We start from the raw sequence: 23,818 nt of genomic DNA, 5'->3' as shown, positions 1-23,818 counted from the left end.
TCTCCAAAGCGGAGAGTTTTTTTTTCATTTTGGGGGGTGAGAAGAGGGAGCAGGGGAGGGGAGGAGGGGGAGGGCATCTGGAGCCATTAACCATAAAAGAAACTGAACACTGGCCGATATTCAGACCGGTGCCTGGTTACCTTTGCCATATAAAGTTAGGACAATTTTTTTTTTCTCACTTAATTTTATTCAGGTTCTTAGCTGGTTAGAGGGTTTAATATTGCTGCTAACCAGCTAAATGGCTGCTCCACTCAAACTCTGACTCTGGCCTACCCCTTATCCTGCTGGTTAAGGGTTGGCTGTTAAGAGGAAATATTCAGTAGCACTGTCTAGTTAAATGCCACAGAATTTAGCCCCAGACAAGTGATTTAAATGGCCAGGAGCCTCTCTGGCCATTTAAATCGCTTTGAATATTGGGCTTTAGGTGTCCCTGGTTAAAGTAGTGCAGGGGATACGATCGAAAAAAGTATATAAATCCGTCATGAAGGAAACATGTGTGCGTCCATATTTTGTGTGAATGATACTTTTTCCCTAACTCTTACTAAATAGGCTATGCTGTTACTGTACAGAATGGGACGTTCAGCTGGGCAAAGGATCTTCCATCTACTCTGCAAGAGTAAGTTTCGTCGCTTAGAATGAAGACCATCATGAACATAATGGCTATTGGCAAATAAAGAGTACCGTATATACTCAAATATAAGTCGATCTGAGTATACGAAGAGGTACCCTTTTTCCCCCCCAAAATGAGGAAAAAAAGTGGACTCAAATATAAGATGGGGAGGGAGGCATTAATATTCATGTGCCCTGCCAGGATCTGTGCCCTGACCCCCTCCCTCCCCTGCCATGCTCTGCACCCTGCCTTTCCCGGCCCTCCACCCTGTCCCCCCCTCCCTCCCTGCCAGACTGTGCACCCAGCCCCCCTTCCTTTCTGCCAGGCTGTGCACCCACCTCCCCTCCCTGTCCTGTCCCCTGTCCCCCCCTCTCCCGATGTCCTGCATACCTCCACCGGGTCTGCCACATGACCTGGTAGGACAGAACAGGAGGGATCCCTCCTGTCCTGACTGACTCTGGCAAATTTGTTTACTTCCCTCCTGCATCCCCCCACGTACATATTTGAATTCCTGATGGTCCAGCGGTATACTAGGCAGGAGTGAGCTTTCCGTGCTCGCTGAATGGCTGCCGCAAATTCTCATAAGTCCTGTGAGAACTCAGGGCAGCCACTCGGCGAGTGGCTCAGTGCCGGGCAGGAGCGAGGAAAGCTCGCTTATGCTCGGTACACCGCTGAGCCGCAAGAACTTGAGGCAGCCGTTCAGGGAGGGGATCAACATGGGGCAAGAGCATGGAAAGCTGCTCCTGCCTGGTACACCGCTGGACCACCAGGGATTCAAAAAGGTATACGGGGGGAGGCGGGAGGAAGGTAAAAAATTTGGCAGAGTCAGCTGGGACAGGAGACGAGAGGGATAAAACATACACACATTACAGTAGTGGCTGATACCCTGATCCTCAAGTGGGGGGACGGTAGGCGGAAAATTATCTGGGTCCATATAGAGTGTAGTTTAGTTATAATTTTATAATCAGATGCTACTTGATGTCCCAGATTTCAAGCAAATAAGACTCAAGATGTATTGAGAATCAGTTTTTATGGCTCTGGGACCTCAGTTATGGAATGCACTTGCAAAGAACTTAAGAATAACAAACTTTTAATGATTGTTTTCTCAGGCATTCCAATAATTGCTGATTTTGTATTTGTATGTTTTAACAAAGGCATGGATTGTTATACATTTTGGGGCTCATAATCGAAAGAGAAACACGTCCAAAAACCGGCCTAAGTCGGCACTTGAACGATCATAAATGAAAGACGTCCAAGTGCCAATAATCAAACCAGGTTTTGGACGTATTTCTAAACGACCTAGGCCTTCATAGTGCCGCTGAATGACCATAGCTAAATGGGGCGTTTCAGGAGCAGTGTCGAGGGCAGGATTTGGGCGTGACGTGGGCAGGCTTAGACTTAGTCGTACAGCATGTATAACCGAAAGTTTTACAACAGAGCCTAGATAAACTTGGACGTTGTGACCACCTAAAGTCACCAGATAAGCACTGCAAACACATAATACAGACTTCCACACACTACCCCAGTGATCACCGACCCCTCCAACCCCATAAAAATCAAAATCACACCTTTAAAATTCAGCCTCCAGACCATCATCACTGGCAGCCTGACATAGGAAAGCCTAGTCATCCAGCACAGAGGAGGCTTAAGCCATCTTGGGGGTGAGTTGGGGACTCATGGAGAGGAGGACCCATGCCCATAAGCTGTAATCACTGCATTGATACTTAAACATGTGCACTCCTCTATACATCCCCCAAACCCTTTTTTACTGGCATATGAGTGGCTCCTGCAGCCATAAGGGCTATTAGGGTGGTAGATAAGTGGGTCTAGGGGATTCAGGAGGTGGTTTGGGGGGCTCACCATGACCTATAAGGGAGCTATAGTGAGATAAAGACATGGCACCCTCTTTGTGAAGTTCACAGCAGTGCCCTGTAATGTATCCCACTATTTAGGTGCCATGTCTGGGTGTTCTGTCCATTACTTTACAGACCCCTCCCACATCCAGCAGGGCTTGTTCTAGGCGTTTTTGACTTGGATGAAAAGTTGGACGAAAATATGGTATAAAGATAGATGATTTAGCGGCTTGGACGATCAGATCAGCAGGATGTATAGTTAGCCGATTTTCGAAACAAAAAAAATTTTGGACGTATTTTTCGAAAATGTATCCTAGGCTGTTTTTTACTTTGGACGACTTGCGGCTTAGACAAAAACGGACTTAGACATTCCTTTCGATTATGCCCCTCCACATGTGTGTACTTTGTAAACCACTAAGCTCCTTTTATGAAGGTGCAGTAGTGGTTTAACGCGCATAATACCGTGCGCTAAATCGCTGGCTGCGCTAGCCGCTACTGCTTCCTCTTGAGTAGGCGGTAGTTTTTAGGCTAGCGCAGGGGTTAGCGCTTGATGAAAAGTCGTGCGCGCTGAAGCTGCTAACGTGGCTTCGGAAAAGGAGCCCTAAGAATTGTAGATTGGCGGAATATAATTTTTTAAATTAAATAAAGGATCTTTTATATGCAACCTATCTTTTATAAAATTACCCCCGAATCTGTGCAGTTTTACTGAATTTTACAATTTTACTTTATCATCCTCAAATTTTTAGCCTTTTATAAAATATAAGCACTTCAGAGTAGTGCAGTATTTTATGATAAAAAGCCAAGGAAATCTGGATGTGACTGGCTTAGAAGACAGTGCCGGATGGGCCTGTTCAATTTTTATTGATTTTCCAAACTTCCAATGTGCAAATAAACAATTTCAAAATACATAATAAAACAAGAAAGGCACATTAAAATTATAGATATTAATGAACAAATATTTTCCCCCCACACAAATAATCAGATAGAAGATATCTACAAGAAACTACTCATATGTTCCCTGAATTAAACACCAATGCAAACCCCTCCCCCTCCCACCCACCCACCCTGGATGTTTATGCTAAAAGGTCAACAAAATTAAAATAAATTATCATTCCTTAGCCAAACATCCATAAAATTCTTGTACCGTCCCTGTTCAATTTTAAATGGCCTATTGAACTGATGTTCTGGATTTTTGACAATAGCATCTCCAAGAATTAGTTTGGGTCCTTGCCTTCCTACTCCTCATGGAAACCCAAAAGTTGTTTCCATCTAGACTGATTTGGATCGTCAAGATCCTTTTGTAAGATTTCAACTGTTGTCCCCTTCTGTTGAACTAGAGATAAGACCTTGCTATTCAGGGCTGGATTAAGACATGGGCCACATGAGGCACTGGCTTAGGATGCCAGACCTCAAGGTTGCCAGAAATCTGCTTCACTGGCTCACCCTTAAGAGACTTCATTTGCCATGATAAGCAGATGCAATATTTCTAATAGCCAACAAGTTTAAGAAATTTAAAAAAAAAAGGATTTTTTTTTTGTTTTATTCTTTATTGATTTTCTAAACTTCAAAAGTGCAATACACAAATATATATCATATAATAAGTTAATAAAAGCACATTCAACTTACAAATATGCATAACCAACCATTTTCTCCCCCCCATCCACCCAATGATTATTCAATAAAACACAGAAACATAGACTATCCCAATAACCTTACCCTATTCAAATTAAAAATATCCTCCCACCCTCCTCTCACCCCAGATGGACATACTCAAAAGTCAAATTAGGACAGAAATAGCACCCCTCCCCCACCATTCCTGGATGTGTACGAAAATAAACCAAAACTGACTCATAATCAAAGACCTACTATAGTGAGGTAATATATGATGTTAATGGCCCCCAAACCAACTTAAATAAATTACTGTGCCCAAAACTATCGTCATTCATTTTTTCATATCTATAGCTGGAGCACAAATTATAGGATAGGATGTTTTAATACCAGGTTATCAAGAGCTCAGATTTCAGGCAGTCATCCTTGCTGATACTCTTTAGCACCCCCTCCCTGTCCAAATCAAATTGTATTTGTCATTTAGACACCCAGAGGTAGCTGTTCTAACCTGTGAAAAATATGTCAGGTTAGAAAAAAATCTTTAGCAACATTTAGCCAAATCTTGCTAGAAATCTTTTGCATATTGCCTTCCCCACAAATTTTGTGTCTTCCCAGATATAGCAGCACATGAAAATATTTTTTAAATTCCCATATGTCAACTACCGCTGCTTTAAGGGACAGTCGGCTCCAGCAGTTTGGGGCTCCCTCTACTTCAAGGTCAGGAGTATCGGTTTCCTAAGTGGTAACCACAAGGCAGAGTGAGTGGGGATCACTCCTGCCTCCTTCAGAATATTTACATTGGGGATAAGTCAAGGCTTGTAGGGGATGAAAGTCTGGGAAGACACTAAAGAATCCATTTTTAAAAAGGAAGGGGCATGGATTTCAATGCAAGATGTTGATATTTAAGATAGAGAATGATACTGGGAAAAAATTTGTCTCTGCCTTATCTCCGTGAGCTCGTCCCCGTCCCCACGAACTCGTTCCCGTCCCGTCCCCATGAACTCGGTTCCCGTTCCTGCAAACCATCTGATCCCATCCACATAAGCCTCAAATAGTTTCATACTGAGCTTATTTTATTAAAATATAAAAAGAAACAATATTCTGTATAATTGTCATTTTATAAATCAAAGTTCTGGCTGCCAAACTAGAGAAAGAGATCTTCAGCTACCTTTGTTGTCTGGTTTCTGCTTTCCTCATTCAATTCCTTCCATCCACTATCTTCCTTCTCGCTGCCTTTTCCATATGTTCTGTTACTGTGCCTCTTCCTTCCATCTGTCCCTCCACCCCCCCCATTGGTCTGGCACCCATCTTCTTCCCTCCGCTCCCCCCATAATCTGGCATCTCTGTCTTCTTCCCTTTCATCTTTCCTTCTCTCCCCCAGGTGGTTTTTAGCATCTCTTTCCTCCTGTCCTCCCCTCAGATCTGGTATCTGTCTCCCTAATCCAGCATGTACCTTTTTTTTCTTTATCCCTTCTTCCATCCAGTTCCCTTCAGTGTCTGTTCCACTCTCTCCTACCCACTTTCCTTCAGCATCTTCTCCCCTCTCTCTTTTCCCCATTTCCCTTCAGCGTCTTCTCCCCACTCTCTCTTCCCAGTTCAGTCTTCTCCCTACTTTCTCTTCCCTATTTCCCTTCAGCGTCTGTTCCTCTCCACCCCCCTTCAGCACCCTTCACGCCGTCCAGCAGCCCCCTCTCTCTCTCGCTTGCAACAGTATGAGCATCTCCCTCCCTCTCTCCCCCTTACATTAACTGGCAATTTTTAATTTTCTCTAAACAAGCAGCCAGAGCCTTGAAGTCGCGTGCAGCTGCCAGAAACTTCACCTCTGATGCAACTTCCTGTTTCCAGTTGCATCAGAGGAGAACTTTCCGACACCACACGCGACTTCAAGGCTCCGGCTACTTGTTCAGAGAAAATTAAAAATCGCTAGCAAAGGTAAGGGGAAGTGAGGGAGGGAGATACCCAGACAGCGGCGATTGTTAGGAAGGAGGGAGGGGTTGTTGGACCGCGCAATCGGTGACTGTGTGTTTTCGCTCCCTTAACTGCGGAGACAAGGCCATTCACCACTCCACGGGGCAGTAAAAGGCCTTGTCCCCGTACCCGTGGCGACCACTTTTTTTCTCCCACCATTTCAGTGGGTAACAGCCACTGTTTCATTCTATAATTTAAGATTTTGAGCATTTTTATGCTTTTTTATGACATTTTTGCACCTCATAAACTCTCCTTTGTGAAAAAAAATATTCTTGCTTAGGTATATACACCTTCCAGTGTGGCAAGGCACTTTACCTCTCCTTCACAGTTTGATCTTGTGTACTTTTGTACCATCTGCAAATTTGAGGACCTTGGTAATTGTTTGCTATTCCATTATGTTAATGAATAAACAACACCAGCCATAGTATAGATTCCTGAGGCTCTCTACTATTTGCTTTTTTTTCCATTGAGAAAACTGCTTATATAGTGGACAGGAGATTAGCAAACTAGATATGTTTCATGTGGGAAACATATCTCAAATGATAGTGTATCTTTTCCACCATTAGAATACCCTTATGCATACAAAGACTTTGAGTCAATTTAAAGGAGCCTCAGCGGCACCACTTGGAGCTCAATAACATTTCATTGCTCCAAGCTTTATGTGTCTACTCGTCATCGGGTCCTGTTTTTCTATCTAATTTAATCATACTATTGTTCACTCTTGCATTTTATCAAAACGTTTTTAGAATTAAGATATTTTTTGATCAATGTTTAAAAGCTGTCACTTAGCTTTTTCGTGTGGTCTCTGGCAAGGGGAATGTCATACCGACATGTTTCGCTGTAAGTAGCTTTTTCAAGGAATATCCCCTAAGAAAACAGCAAAAGTTACATTAATATAAATACACCTCACTTCTGCTTCCCAAGTGATCCATATCCTTTAAAAATCACCCAGACAGCAAACTTCTTACCCCAATAGTAAGCCGCCAGCACGTATAACCACTCAGTCCTTAGAGATGGCGGCGGCGTCTTCTACAAACATTATATACCGTCGGACCCGGGAACACTGTACTCACGTGAATACGTGGCATCAGTGTCACGGGACCGAGAGCCGGTTTTAAGGTGGAAATACTACTCATATTCAATACAATTGAGATCTTTCCAAAGCCCTCTACCCAGAACATCATGTTAAATCAAAGTCCCCCATTCTAGTTCACCATTCAGCCCGTGAGGTATTACCGTGTTCAGATTGTAAATCCACCGTTGCTCTTTATAATTAAGCATTTCCTCACTATTACCTCCCTCCCTCCCCATCTCCAGACTCTCTATCACCCTCCATTGGATCTGATCCATACTGTGTTGCATACTAAGGAAATGTTCGACCATAGGTGCTTGTAAATTTTTAGTTTTAAAGCGTGATTTGTGCTCGTTCAGTCTGATATGCACAGGGCGCGAAGTCCGACCCACATATACCAGGCTGCAAGGGCACATAATTATGTAGACCACATTAAAAGACTGACAATTTGTATCCTGTGAAGATTTTATGATTTTACCAGATTGGGGATCCCTCCAAGTGGGTCCCGTAATGGTAGTAGAACACCACTGACAGTGTCCACATTCAGTATGATTTCCAATCCTTAGGTCCCTATAATTCCCTAACTTTTGTTGGATCAGGGTCTGTCCAATCATTTTACCCTTTTTAAAGGCAAACATTGGAATTTCTGCCAATACTTGATGAATCCGTAATATATGCCAATATTTTTTTATCAAAAAGATTAATTCCTTGGCTGCTATTGAATAGGGGAGAACACAGATCAATTTATCAGTGTTATCTTCAAGATGTTGTTCAGCTAGAAGAAGATCCCTGTTAGCATACTTCGCCCTAAGAAAAGCCTGCTTAATAGCTCTCGAAGGGTAACCCCTATCTATAAAGCGCTGTTCCAGTTCCCTAGCAGCTATTTTAAAATCTTGGTCATCAGAAGATATTCTACGGGCTCTCAAAAATTGGCTGATAGGGAGACTAAACTTGAGATGGTAGGGGTGATGGCTCGAAAAATGAAGTAGAGTGTTGCGGGACACAGTTTTTCTAAATAATTGAGTCTTCAACTGCAAATTTTCTTTAATAATCAATATATCCAGAAATTCAATTCTCTCTGTACTATATAAAGGGGTGAACTGAAAGTGAGGGTTCCTTTGATTTAACCTGATGTTCTGGGTAGAGGGCTTTGGAAAGATCTCAATTCTATTGAATATGAGTAGTATTTCCACCTTAAAACCGGCTCTCGGTCCCGTGACGCTGATGCCACGTATTCACGTGAGTACAGTGTTCCCCGGTCCGACGGTATATAATGTTTGTAGAAGACGCCGCCGCCATCTCTAAGGACTGAGTGGTTATACGTGCTGACGGCTTACTATTGGGGTAAGAAGTTTGCTGTCTGGGTGATTTTTAAAGGATATGGATCACTTGGGGAGCAGAAGTGAGGTGTATTTATATTAATGTAACTTTTGCTGTTTTCTTAGGGGATATTCCTTGAAAAAGCTACTTACAGCGAAACATGTCGGTATATGACATTCCCCTTGCCAGAGACCACACGGAAAAGCTAAGTGACAGCTTTTAAACATTGATCAAAAAATATCTTAATTCTAAAAACGTTTTGATAAAATGCAAGAGTGAACAATAGTATGATTAAATTAGATAGAAAAACAGGACCCGATGACGAGTAGACACATAAAGCTTGGAGCAATGAAATGTTATTGAGCTCCAAGTGGTGCCGCTGAGGATCCTTTAAATTGACTCAAAGTCTTTGTATGCATAAGGGTATTCTAATGGTGGAAAAGATACACTACCATCTGAGATATAATTTCGACTGAGGACCCTTGTGGAACAATTAGATTGTGTTATTGCAGGAATCATTTGGGAAACAGGCATGATAAATCTGTTTGCATTCCTCAAGTTGGAACTGTGCAGTGCCTGTTTGTGGATGTTTATAATATATGTATATTATGATGGGGGCCAGGGGGAAAGTATGGCAAAAGGGAAGTTTTAGGGGAGGAAGGGGAATACTGTAGCCTGGATGGGAGGAAAAATGCCACCAACTTTTCACCATTAGAATTTTCTGGGATAATGCAGCTTGCGGTGCTCAATTCAGTCCACATTATTCAATTTACATAGCATTGAGCTGTTTTGCATGCATTTGCATGCTTTGCATCTGATTGATATGTATCCTGTACACACATAATTGCCCTTTAACATATGCTAAGGGCCTTAACACACCTTGATAGTTATCCCCCTTATTGTCTTTTACAGTGAATTGCAATTTCTATTTGCTTGCTAAGCTTGGAATTATTTTTATTAATAGTAAGTTTCTACATTTCCATTATGTTTGAGCAGTATATCCTTGATGATTCCCACTGGTTCCTTGGTTGCTGTTGTTGGCCATGTTGGTTGTGGAAAGTCATCATTGTTGTCAGCGCTACTGGGTGAAATGGAGAAACTGGAAGGAGACGTCTCTGTCCAGGTTAGTATTGCATTCGTGATAAGCAACAGATTTTTCCAAGATGAGCGCAGTAATCTTAAAAAAACAAAACAGGAATTGGCCTTCTAAACGTATTTACTGAAATGCCTTTGTATCACTCTGTGGTGTGACCTCACCTTGACTAGTGAGTTCAATTCTGGTCACCGTACCTCACAAAAGATATAGGGGAATTAGAAAAGATCCAAAGAAGAGCGACCAAGATGATAGAAGCAATTCCTCTCATATCAGGAAAGAAAAATCCTGAGTGGTGTAGAGCAAGTACAAGTGAGTCAATTGTTTACTCTATTGAAAATTACAGAGACTAGGGGATACTTATTGAAGTTACATGGAAATGCCTTTAAAACCAATAGGAGTAAATATATTTTCATGCAGAGAATAGTTAAACTCTAGTACGCATTGCCAGAGGATGTGGTAACAGAAATTAAAGTAGCTGGGTTTGAAAAAGGTTTGGACCAGTTCCTGGAGGAAGAGTCCATAGTCTGCTATTGAGATAGACATGGGGAAGCCACTGCTTGGTCTGGATCAGTAGCATGGAATGTGGCTTCTGTTTGGGTTTCTGCTAGGTTCTTCTGACCTGGATTGGCTGCTGTGGAAACAGAATACTAGGCTAGATGGACCAGTGACCTGATCCAGTATGGCTCCTCTTATGTTTCTTACCTCTCTTTTCCAGTATAAAATATAAAATCTGAGGGAAGCAAAATGGAGAACATATGACATGTATAGATTTTAAATTGATATGTATACACATTGAAGTCAATTTTCAAAAGGGTTTATGCTCCTAACTTTGAGAATTAAACACCTAAATGACCACTTTGAAAATTTACTAGAGTCCTGCCAGGCCTAAATTTAGGAGCATAACTTATAGTGATATGTGATGGAATAAGGGTTCTGTCATTACAGTTTTGAGTCTGTTCTGTAACTAGACCTTCTGATACAGACAGGGAGACAGCTAGGCCAAGGACAGCTGCACACTGCTGGTAATGGGCAAATACTTAAAAGTAAAAAATCACCATGAATTTCTAAGCTTTGGAAATAAAGTAGTAGGATTACTGCCTCAGCAAGGAGAGGTTCAAGTATGTCAATACTCTAGTACCCTAACAGTTGCCTTTCTTCTATTCAAGAGAACCACATAGGCATTTGGTGGGAAGGGGGAATCTGCTCTTCCCAGCATGCATGGGGCAGCCAAGCAAACCAGAAGGGTTCCATAAGGTACCAGTAATAGAACTCAGGTACTCAGAAAGGGCCCGTCACCCAAGGACTACAACTCCAGATAGCTCAATATACACAGCTTAATTCTTATATATACATATAGACAATGTGATCTGTTACATACAATGATGGGGGAGAAAAAAAAAACATTACTAAATATTAATGTAGGTCTTGTTGATTGATGATCCTATACCACAAAGGCTCTGGAAGGTCTTTCAATCAGTTATGTGCTTGATAGAAAAAGAGCTGTAAAAAAATGCATATGGATTTATTTTGTAGGGCTCCGTTGCTTATGTATCTCAGCAACCATGGATCCAGAACTCCACCTTGAAAGAGAATATTTTATTTGGCCATGAATACAAGGAACCAAAGTACCATAATATCCTGGAGGCCTGTGCTTTACTAACTGATCTTGAAATGCTTCCAGGTGGGGATGAAACTGAGATAGGAGAAAAGGTAAGTTATTGACAGAACCAACAATAATATCCGACCTTTAAGTACCAGAGTTTATGTTAGTTTGAAATCATGAAATTAACCTTACTGCTCATGTTTCAAACTCTTTCCAATATATTTTGGTACCGTTAAGATCTGCATTGAACACAAATTCTATAATGGTTGCTTAGTACTAACTAAATTTTATTGAATAGCATGGATTCCTGTGCCCAAAGTTGGACTTAACGCCTGCTGAAACTAGATGTAAATCCTCACACCCAACTGATCAGTTATTGAGTTAATTGGCAGTAATTAGACATTATAAATACATCTGTCCTATGCAGTATTCTGTAATGTGTGCCTGAATTCATAGATCTATAGAGGGGGTGTAGCCATGGGAAGGGCATAGGCAGTTTAGGGGCATTCCCAGTAATTAGGTATGATGTTACAGAATACTTGGATTTATGCACTCAACTGATGGCAGTTGGGTGCATAAAAGTTGAGTGCATATATCCAAGTATTCTGTAACTCAAATTTAACTCCAATAACTAATTATCAACATATAATTCAGTGGTTCTCAATACGTGGTACACGTACCCTTGGGAGTATGCAGTCTGCTTGTTGGGAGTACACGGCCTGGCTGCTGCCGCGGCCACCAGGAATCCCTCCCCTCACCCGAAGCCGTCCCTGTTATTTCATTGGAGCCGTACTGGCTCCATCCTCCCCCAGCAGCACTCTGTACAGGGACGCAGGCAGCAACTCACACGCTGTGTAGCTGACCTGGAACCTTTTCTCCGAAATCAGAATTGACATCAGAGGGGAAAGCTTGTGGGCTAGCCAAGTGCAGAGTTGCTGCTGGGGGAGGATGGAGTGAGTCCAGCTCCAACAAAGTAACAGGGTCTGCTTCAGGGATGTGGGTGGGGTGTGGCAGGCAGGCAGGCCAACAGGGATCCCCATCGGTGGCTTCAGCAGGGGGCGGGCAGAGATCCCTGGCAGCCCCTGCGGCTTCTGTGGACGGGTCGGCTTCGGGGGAGGGGTTGTGCGGGCAGGCATAGCTGGCAGGGATCCCCAGCATGCAACTTAATTTTGGGACAAAGCTGGAAGGCAGGGAGGGGTAGGGGGCACGAACTCAACACAGATGGAAGGGAAGAGGCATAAACATGGAACACAGAAGGGAGGGAATAGGAAGGGAGAATTGATGGGCATGAGTGTGTGAGTGAAAGATGGTGCACATGGGGAAAGGAAGAAAGGAAAATTGGGCATAGAGAGAAAAGAGTGAGGTAGAGATGCATGGGGAACAGAAGAATGATAGGGAGAAATGTTGGATATGGTGGTGGAGAGAGTAGATTGAAGGGGATTCAAGGGGGAGGAATGTTGGACATAATGATGGAGGGAGAAATGTGGCATTGTGCTGAAGAGGGGTGATAGAAGGAGAAATGGGCATGGGACTGGTGGACAATGGTCAAAAATTCTGCACATGCTCATCCAGGGGATGAGAGAGGGAGAAATGTTGGATGTGGCAGTAGAGGGGGTGGGAGAGATGCTTGGATACCTCAAGACAGAAGGACAGTGAAAGAGAGAAAGGAAGACATATTGCCAATAGGGGTGGAGGTGAGAGGAAGAAAAGTTGGACTCATGGAGGGGCAGAGAATGAGGTCTGGAGGAGAGGAAGCGTGCAGGAGGCAGAAAGAAAGAAAAATTGGAAATGCAACCGGAGACTCATGAAATCACCAGATAACAAAGGTAGGAAAAATAATTTTATTTTCAATTTAGTGATAAAAATGTGTCAGTTTTGTGAATTTATATCTGCTGTCTATATTTTGCTCTATATTTGTCTATTTTTCTATAGTTGTTACTGAGGTGACATTGCATATTTGAATGTCATCTGCCTTGACCTCTTTGAAAACCCCCCAAATATAAATGATAACATTTTCTCTGCGTACGGTGTGCTTTGTGTTTTTTTTAATTTTGTGGTTACCATTATGTATTAATAAGATTATATTATGTGGACATGATGTAATGTTTTATGCTTTTAACTCTCTCCCTTCCCTTTTGTTTTATCCTTTTTCGTTTATTCCCTCTAAAAAAGAATTGTAACTTTTCCCTCTTTTCTTCCCCGATTCATGTTTGTTTTAATTATAAGATTCATGTTACTTCGTCAGTTTTTTGTTGTAACTTAGTTTCTCTTTTATATGATTGTACATCGCTTAGCAAATTGAATAAGCGATTAATCAAATATCAATAAAAACTTGAAACTTGAAAAATAGATGGAAGAAATTGCATTACAATTAATCCTATAATTATGGTGGTGGAGTCATGGGCGGAACTTGGGCGGGGGAACTCGGTTGATATTTGTTAGGCTTAGGGGGGGTACTTGGCTTGATGAAGTTGAGAAACACTGACATAATTAACTAATTCATTATGTGTATATCTGGGGCATGTGCTCAATGTTGGGTGACTTATGTAGAATCTGGGGAAAGACATAGATATAGGTACCCTAGACTAGTGTTTCTCAACATGCAGCCAATAGCGAGGATAGCAACTTGGTACATTTGGAGATTCGCACTTGATGCTCTTATATGCCCATATTCCTCACACACTATACACGTTGCAATGTAGATCCAAACCGATAATTTAACAGATTTATTTTAGAGTTAGGTTGTCCCTTGTCCCTGTTTGCTCTATCCTAGGTGACACTGAGGTCTTTTTCTCCACTTATATAATATAAATGTGGATATCCCTTGCATCATCTATGTTTTGAATGCATTTTTTGACTGGTGAAATTTAGACGTTCAACTTATGTGACAAGCGACATAATTTATTCAGTTGTTTGGTTTTCTTCTTTGTTGTCTTGCAGGGCATCAACCTGTCAGGAGGACAGAAGCAGAGAGTGAGCCTGGCACGCGCTGTCTTCTTTAGTGCCGATATTTACCTGTTGGATGATCCTCTTTCAGCTGTTGATTCCCATGTAGCTAAACACATTTTTGATAAAGTCATTGGTCCTGAAGGTGTGCTGAATGGTAAAGTAAGTGGAACCATTTTTGAACTACCAAACGTAATTATATTGTGGAATTTTGAGAAGCTGGGATTAAAATAGGCTGCAAGCTAGAGTTCACAAGAGTATACTGGAGACCAGACATGAAAACTCATGGTTCAGAGAAGCCATCTCAAACATCTAGTCTTTGTCTATTTGGAGTTGACAAGACAAATATGAGAAAAGCTTTTGCAAAAGTAAAATTCTCTTGGCAATTTGAGCTAAGGACCCAGCTAATTGGTCACTTCAAACCAACTGGGAAAATCTCAGCTAAGATAAAAGCCAGTCATAATGGAGAAACAGAAGAAGGAGACAAGAGGAATAAGATGTCAAGGATGAGATTCTGGACAGGGACTAGTAGACAGACTGAATCTCATCAGTAGGATCTCTGTTTTATTAGGTGTAGTCACCTGCCAAAGGTATGGTGTAAGGCAGGGGTAGGGAACTCTGGTCCTTGAGAGCCGTATTCCAGTCGGGTTTTCCCCAATGAATATGCATGCACTGCTTTCAATGCATATTCATTGGGGAAATCCTGAAAACCCGACTGGAATACGGCTCTCGAGGACCGGAGTTCCCTACCCCTGGTGTAAGGCATCAGACTGACTGAAGATTGCCTGTTTAACTGTACTGAACGGTGGAGCAAAGAATAGAGTATGTGACTAGCAGATTAAGATCTTACCCAGAGGCAAATTATCAATAAAGTTTGTAAAACAACGTGAGCAGCCTGCTTTGTCTCTGGGAAGGGAATAGACAATAATTACCTGCCCATACAATTTGTCTCATGGAAACTATCCCATGACATACCTAAACCACAATAAGTTGTTAGTATTAATATCGTTCTTCATTTTCAGACTCGAGTTTTGGTGACACATGGGATCAGCTTCTTGCCACAGACAGATCACATCATTGTCCTTGTGGATGGGAAGATCTCAGAGATGGGCTCCTATCAGGAACTTTTGAAAGAAAATGGCGCTTTTGCAGAATTTTTGCACAATTATGCACCAGACGAAGTTGTAGAGGAGGACCAACCAACAAGTAAAAGTGTTGCTTATGTGGCAAACTTTATTTGTCTTTTGTTTGTACCTTTTTGTAGAAGTTCAAAGCGAGTTACATTTAGGTACTGTAGGAGCAGAAACAGAATGCCAAATTGGCAAAAAGCTTGGTAATGAATTTACGTGATTGCTATGCTTCCTTTAAGGCAGGCCTACTAACTTGGAGTAAAGCCCCTTAAGACTGGCTGATTTCTTTCTCAGCTTCCATATATTTACAAGGTAATTTCATAACAGGTCACATAGGTTGAGGGGACAAGAAGATGCCTGTTGCTATCCTGTTTTATAAAGACATATAAGCACATATATGTCATTACAAAATACTAGGGGTAAAATGGCAGAAATCTAGTTTTAAGCTGCAAATATTTACACCTGCTGAAGAACATGCATAAATATTAGTGCATAAAGTGCAGTATATGCATTAATTGTGACTCTGCCTTCGTTCTGCCCAAACTCTGCCCCAGAACATGCCTGTGTGTAACTTCTGGAGTAATTTTATAAAATCCTTTTGAGGAAAAGGTTTTACAAAAATTACCCACCTAAGGAACCTGGAAAAGCATCATGAATTACTTAGTTCCTAGAGATGGGGGAGAGGAAACTCAAATCCAGGTCTTTGGCTATGACAAGCCCTATAGATAGATATATATAGCCTGAGAAGAATGAAGGTGTTATGCCAACGGTTTCTTCATCTGTGGATTTAGTGGGCTCACTGAGGTCAAGAAACAAAACCCTGGTCCTTTCCCCTCCCCTCCCCTCCCACCCCACCTATTTCTATCACAGTGAATCCCAAAACTGTACTTCTGAGGAATTTATTGTTTCTAGGATGTGATCTCCAAGTTAGGGTTACCATATTTGTGAAGACAAAATAATAGGCACATGACCACGCCCATATTCCACCAACAGACCCGCCTACATTCCATTTCCTTGGTCCTCTTTCCCATCCGCTGTACGCTTTTAGTGTTTTTCTCTCTCTCCCTTCTTCCAAACCTTCTCTCCCACAGGTGCTTCTCTCTCTCTCTCCTTCCAACCCCCCTCACACAGGTGCCTCTCTCTCTCCTTCCAACTTTCTCTCCTACTGTTTCTGTCTCTCCCCTCCAGCACTACTCTACTCCATGCTTTTTTCTCTAGCACTCTCCTTTTTATAATGCTTCTCCAACCTCCCTCACTCCATGCTTTCTCCAGCCCCCTCCATGCTGTTTCTCCCTCCATCTCTCCCTCCCTCCCTCTCTTCCTCCTCCATGCTGTTTCTCTAGCCCCCTCCCTCCCTTCATGCTGTTTCTCTAATCCCCTCCCCTCCCTCCTGGTGGAGAGGGGGGGTGGCTAGAGAGAGAGACCCAAATTTTGCAGGGGGAGGGGGCTGGAGAGAGAGAGAGAGAGATAACTAAAAAGGTACAGAGGGTGAGAAGGGGGACTGAGGAAATGGATGATAGGTAGGGGATGGGGCATGAGTGAGACTGGTAGGAGGCAGGGTTGGGGCCAGGGGCTAGACTGATGGGGTGGGTGGAAGACCACGTGTCCTCTTTTTTTGACTTCACAAATATGGTAACCCTACCCTAGACCCATAGCAATTTGACCCAGAAACACAAGAAATATCTCCTTGCCTATAAAAACTGCTGTGTTCCTTGGGGGAAGGACAGTAATAGAAATATCTACAGAGCTAGGCCCCTGGCCAAGCAAGCCCTGCTGGAAGTGTTCAAGGAATCATGGGACATGTAGTCTCTTGCCCCCTCCCCGACCAGCAAAAGACCCGAAATCATCCCCTGCAGCAGCGGACTTTCATTTCTTCCAGAGCCCAGCAGAGGACAGGAAGCGCGTTTTTCAGAGCCCAGCAGAGGAGAGGAAGCGTGGGAGCCCTGCTCCGCCCCTCCCCCCGACCAGCGATTCACCCCCTGCAGCAGCAGACTTTGTTTTCAGAGCCCAGCAGAGGAGAGGCAGCGTGGGATCCCTGCTCCGCCCCTCCCCCCGACCAGCAAGGGACCCGATTTCACCCCCGCAGCGAGAACTCTTAATTCAGAGCCCAGCAGAGGAGAGGAAGCGTGGGAGCCCTGCTCCGCCCCCCTCCCCGACCAGCAAAAGACCCGAAATCATCCCCTGCAGCAGCGGACTTTCATTTCTTCCAGAGCCCAGCAGAGGACAGGAAGCGCGTTTTTCAGAGCCCAGCAGAGGAGAGGCAGCGTGGGAGCCCTGCTCCGCCCCTCCCCCCGACCAGCGATTCACCCCCTGCAGCAGCAGACTTTCGTTTCCAGAGCCCAGCAGAGGAGAGGCAGCGTGGGAGTCCTGCTCCGCCCCTCCCCCCGACCAGCGAGGGACCCGATTTCACCCCCTGCAGCAGCAAACTTTCGTTTTTCAGAGCCCAGCAGAGGAGAGGCAGCGGGGGAGCCCTGCTCCGCACCTCTCCCCGACCAGTGAGGGACCCAATTCCACCCCCTGCAGCGCGGTCATTAGTTTTTAGAGTCCAGCCCACGCCGCCCCTCTCCCCAATCTGCGAGGGACCAGACTCACCAAACGCCACCACAAGTTGAATCTAAACACATAGGCGATTACCTTCACCAGAGAGGAGAGCGATCAGAAACTCTCACCTTCTTCAAAAAATCCCTCTCATAAACTCTAACACCATTGCCTCAACTCTAACCAAAGAGTTACTGGATCCAAAGAATCATCCACCACACAAACAAAATGGAAAATCACGCATACAAAATCACACTTGCCCTCCTAATACTCTCTCTACTTACTTCAAACTGGCAAACCACAGGATATCACATATCACCCATCCCAATTCTGACATCAACCTTCAGACAACCACATCCACCCAGAAAAATCCACACCACCAGAACCCTAACATCCTGCCCACTGACCAGCCTAGACCACATTCCCACGATCTGGGGAAAACGACCTCCACCAAAACATAATACTACCTCGCAAAAACAACAAGCACAAGCACCAGCAAATAACATCCTCTACCTCAATCGCAACCTTAACTCCAACACAAAATACACCTCGCTAACCTGTGCCTACATGAATATAAGGTCAATAAACCCAAAAGCAAATCTAATCAAAGACTGGATAATCAAAGAACAACTAAACTGTCTCTTCCTAGCTGAAACCTGGCTAACATCCAACACGGACCCATGCATAACCGAATTCTGCCCCACAGGTTACAAAGTAGAAATGGTATGTCGAGAAAACAAACGAGGGGGTGGCCTAGCGATTCTAGTAAAAAACAATCTCAACCTAAAAGTGCTACACAAACAATCAACCCCTCACTTAGACCTTCTTGCATGCCAACTATCCGACAACACACTCACAGGCACCTTGAACTGCCTACTATGCTACATCACTCCAGGAAAATGGAACACCTCAAAACACGATCTTGAAGAATTCTTATTCCAGAACTCTCTATCCTCCTCATACAACTTGCTCCTAGGAGACATTAATCTCCACCTCGAAGACCACACATCCAAACAAGCAAACGAAATACTCTCATACCTTGACGCCCTATCCTTCCAGGTCCTCAATCCGGAACCCACGCACAATAAAGGCCACCAACTTGACATAGCAGCATTCACACCTCATAACCTACACTCCCCAAATATTCACATCACCAATGGTACATGGCATCCCTCTCTATGGTCAGACCACCATAAATACACCTTCACTATCAACTGGCCTCAAAATAACACAAAATCTATGCCCCCAAAAACAACCTTCAAATCTAGACAGAAAATTGAACCAGCCACATTCTGGGACAAAGTGGACCCAGCACTTGACCCCATAGACCCTTCAGACTTCGCAAAACACTGGCGCTCCCTAAGCGAAACAACCTTGAATGAGCTAGCCCCAGAAAAAACCAAACACAGAACCTGCAGACCATCAGACAAGTGGTTCGACTCAGAACTCCACCTACTAAAAAGGCATTGCAGACAACTTGAAAGATCTTGGAGAAAAAAGAGAAATGACCAAACCAAATCCGCTTGGAGAACCCAAATCAAACTATATAACAACAAACTTAAGGAAAAGCGCAAAACATACTACACTAAACTAATTGGCACAAACAACCCCGACACAAAAACACTCTTCAACTTAGTAAAAAAACTTACAGACAAAAACCCATACCTTGCCACTCAAGGCAACAAAACCCCAACAGCTTCCCAACTAGCTGACCATTTCAAACTCAAGATCATCAAAATCAGAACTACCTTCAACAACTCAACTACCATACTCAACGAGTTAATAACTACCCCCACAACAGAAGAAGCCATAACAGCAGACAGAACATGGACCACCTTTCCAACTCTACAATGGCCTGAACTGAACCGACTATATAAAAAATACAGCCACACCTCATGCGACTTGAACAACTGCCCATCGTATCTACTCACAAATGCCTCCCCTAAATTCAAAACCAGCCTCATGCAGTGGATACAAAGCACTCTCATAGAAGGCCAATTCCCACAAGATCTAGGAGAGATCATAATCACACCCATACTGAAAGACCAAAAAGGTCCTGTAGACACACCTACCAACTACAGACCGATCGCTTCAATCCCACTCTATGTCAAGCTGATTGAAGGACTCGTGGCTCAATACCTCTCTAACTACCTAGCAGACCACAATATACTTCACTCATCCCAATCAGGATTTAGATCTTACCACAGCACGGAAACACTACTAGCAACACTACTGGACATAGCCCGACAACACCTCAGTAAAGGTCACAGGATCCTAATTATCCAACTAGATCTTTCTGCAGCCTTTGATCTAGTTGATCATACCATACTACTCCAGATACTTGATGCAATAGGGATCTCAGGGGTGGTGTACAACTGGTTCCAAGGATACCTTAAAACAAGAACTTACAGAGTTAAGATAAACGATACGAAATCCAACACATGGTCTAATCCATGTGGAGTCCCTCAGGGCTCTCCACTTTCACCCTTTCTATTCAACCTCTACATCTCTTCCCTTGGTACCACTCTAGACAACCTAAATGTAACATCCTTCAGTTACGCAGACGACATAACTATCCTCCTCCCCTTCGAAACCCAAAACAACTCCGCTACTGGACACTTGGAAACAATACTGGACGAAGTAGAAAAATGGATGACAAACCACAAATTAAAACTAAACTCGGACAAAACCAAATTCTTAATGCTTGAAACGGACAAAATCCCATCCATAACAGACCTGGAAATCAAAACTACCAAATACCCAATCCAGACCTCCCTCAAAATCCTGGGAGTGCTGATAGATAGATGCTGCACTATGCAGACTCAAATCAACAAAACTACCCAAAAAGCATTCTTCACAATGCGCAACTTACGAAAAATAAGGAAATTCTTCGACAAAGAACACTACAGGATCATTGTTCAATCCCTGGTACTAGGACTTGTGGACTACTGCAATATCCTATATCTACCATGTCCTACAAAAATGATCAAAAAACTACAGACCATTCAGAACACGGCTCTCAGACTAATCTATTCCCTCGGAAAATATGACCACATAACTAACGCCTACCTAGACTCACATTGGCTACCGATCAGAGCCAGAATCCAATTCAAACTATACTGTCTAATCTTCAAAGTACTCAACGGTACAGCACCTGCCTATCTAATCGATCGCCTACACCGTAACCTTCCACCCAGAATAAGAAGAACACTGACACCATTCTCATACCCACCACTCAACGGCACTCATCGTAAAAAGCTTTACGATAACCTCATAGCAACGCATGCAGCAAAACTCGAACCCTCCATAACCAGATTGTTAACCTCAACATCTGACTTCAAAGCATTCCGCAAAGAACTCAAAACGCTACTTTTCAAAAAGCATATTCAAAACACCTAATCTCCTCTTCCACATACACCGACCAGGTTACCCACTCCCTGACACCATATCCTCAACCGACCAAAAAAAAAAACAAAAAACAAAACAAAAAAAAAACAACCTAATTCTTCCTACCGATTCATATTACCTACCAACGCCTGGAAAAAGATTTGATATGTAATGTAATATAACTGCTTTCATCCAATGTTACCAAGTCTATACTCATTCTGTAACTATGTCTTACCCTAAATGTCACGTACCCTCCTGGAAATGTCCAGCTTCTTCTTATGTAATCCGCTTTGAACCGCAAGGTACAAGCGGAATAGAAATCACTAATGTAATGTAATGTAATGTAATTTCCCAGCAGCTGAGACATTCTTTCTTTCAGTAACTAGTTCAAGGGTGGGGCTAAGAACTCTGGGGAGTTCAGAGTGAGTTCAGCAGTCCCAGAGAGAACAATGAGGAGATTAAAAGCTCCCATTTGTTTCAGATCTGCCCTCAGAACCTGAGCTAGAGGAGATGGAGATTCAATTTGATTCTCCAGATGCACCATCCATGAAAAAGATGGACATTGAGACTACAGAACTATGTTGAAAGTGAAGGTTTTTTTAAAATTTGTTGTTTTGCTACCTGTTTGAAAGCAGTGTGCGGTCAAAGGGAGAAACCTGGCCAGAGTATGCCAAGAGAATGAAACTTTCCCTATTGCCTTTCCTGATCCAAGGGTTAAACAAGAGTAGAGAGAAAGCTTTTGTTTTTCAGTTTTCATTCTGCTGGTGTTTCTTAGACCAGTGTTCTTCAACCTTTTTACATCTATGGACCGGCGGAAATAAAATAATTATTTTGTGGACTGGCAAACTACTAAGACTGAAATAAAAAACCCCGTCTCCGCCCCATCACCGCAGCTCGGTCCCTGTCTCCATCCCATGTATAGGGAGTGGGGAGAGAGAGAGATCCATGGTGCATCTCTCTCACTCCCTCTACTGCCATATCCAACATTTTTCCCTCTCTCATCCCCCGGATCATGTGCAGCATTTTTCACTATTGCCCACCAGCCCCATGCCCAACATTTCTCCTTCCATCACCTCTCTCCAGCATCATGCCACACCTCTCCCTCCATCACTATGTCCAACATTCCTCCCCCTTGCATCCCGTTCAATCTGTCCCTCTTTTCCCTCTCCACCACCATATCCAACATTTCTCCCTCTCATTCTTCTCTTCCCCATGCATCTCTTCCTCACTCCTCTCTCTCTGTGCCCAACAATTTCCCTCTTTCTTCCTTTCCCCATGTGCACCATCTTTCCCTCTCACTTACAAACTCATCCCCAACAATTCTCCCTTTCTATCCCTTCTCTTGTGTCCCAAGTTCATGCCTCCTCCCTTCCTTCTGTCTCCCTAGTTCGTGTCCCCCCTCCCTGCCTTCCAACCTTGGTCCCATATTCATGCCCTCCCATGTCCCAACGCACTCCTCCCCCCCTCTTTTCTCCCTTACTTGTTCAGGATCATCCAGCTTCTCTTCCTTACTTGTTCAGGGCTGGCTAGCCTCTGCCAAAGCCGGATCAGTGTCCCCTGCAAGCGCGTGACCATCTTCCTTCTGGCTTGGCTGCTCCTTGTCTTTAGTGCCAGCTGCACTTGTTTGCTGGGACAGTGCACAGCGGCTCTTAAATACTGCATGTTACTGACCCGTTTCCAGGTCAGCCACGTACCGCTTGCAAGAGTCACTGTGCGCTGTTCCAGCAAACAAGTGCAGCTGGTGCTGAAGATAAGGAGCAGCCGAGCCGGAAGGAAGATGTGCACACGCTTGCAGGGGACACTGATTCTTCATGGACTGGCAGGAAATTTTTGTGGACCGGCACCGGTCTGCAAACTGGCGTTTGAAGAACTTTTCATGATCACATCAACTCGGTGGTAAAAACTTGCTTTTACAAGCTTCGCCTTATTCGTTCTCTAACTTCCATCCTAGACACAGACGCTATCAAAATTCTGGTCCATTCCTTAGTTATCTCCCACCTTGATTACTGCAATTCTCTATATAACGGAATTCTCCAGAAAGAAATCCGACGTTTACAGTTAATCCAAAACACGGCAATAAAACTTATATACAAATTAGATAAATATGATCACGTCACCCCTCTTCTGAAAGAAGCACATTGGCCTCCCATTACACATCATGCTACTTATAAAACCATCCTGCTGACCTTTAAAATTAAACTCTCCCATCAGCCTTCCTACCTTGATAAGCTCCTCATTCCACAATGTTCAACACGTACACTTAGATCAGCAAACCAGAATCTTCTTTCAATTCCCTCTATAAAAGATTTTTTCTATACTAGAAAAACAAATTTTTCAGTAGTTGCTCCAACATTATGGAATGCTCTGTCGCATCAACTCTGCCATGAAAAACAACTTGATACATTCAAGATAAACTTAAAGACTTTCTTATTTCGAGATGCTTTCATTTGCTCTTAAAACATTTCTTTCTTAATTAACCAACCGCTTCTATGAAGCGATCCCATCCTAAATGTTTTATCCTCTCCCTCCATTTCTTTCAATCTCATTTCTTTTCTTTTATTTCCTTTTTTTTTTTTTTTTCTTTTTCTCTCTCTATCTTTCTTTCCTAATTATGTAACTTTACCCCTCCCTTCCCCTCTCACCATCACTCTCAAGTTTGTCTAGTTTGTGTCTTTAATGTACACTTT

The 23,818-nt window shown here is 43.2% G+C and overlaps 1 protein-coding gene across 5 annotated transcripts in view; it reads left to right on the top strand.

Moving 5' to 3' along the window:
* The window catches only part of ABCC3 (ATP binding cassette subfamily C member 3), a 165,837-nt gene that overhangs the window by 93,489 nt on the left and 48,530 nt on the right, over positions 1-23,818 (top strand). For 4 of the 5 annotated variants that reach the window (XR_004540886.1, XM_033961078.1, XM_033961077.1 and 1 more), the window contains 5 exons: positions 550-616; positions 9,428-9,554; positions 11,061-11,237; positions 14,071-14,238; positions 15,099-15,282. Coding sequence is in view for 3 of the 5 variants with exons in the window: in XM_033961078.1 (XP_033816969.1) it covers positions 550-616; positions 9,428-9,554; positions 11,061-11,237; positions 14,071-14,238; positions 15,099-15,282 (723 nt within the window). In the remaining 2 variants the exon portion in view is untranslated. Of the gene's footprint in view, positions 1-549; positions 617-9,427; positions 9,555-11,060; positions 11,238-14,070; positions 14,239-15,098; positions 15,283-23,818 lie in introns of those variants that run through there. The other variant, XR_004540887.1, reaches the window with a different exon arrangement.

The sequence above is a fragment of the Geotrypetes seraphini genome, chromosome 10 (assembly GCF_902459505.1).
Source record: "Geotrypetes seraphini chromosome 10, aGeoSer1.1, whole genome shotgun sequence".
NCBI classification, from domain to species: Eukaryota; Metazoa; Chordata; class Amphibia; order Gymnophiona; family Dermophiidae; genus Geotrypetes; species Geotrypetes seraphini.
This window is presented reverse-complemented; position numbering and strand designations above follow the sequence as displayed.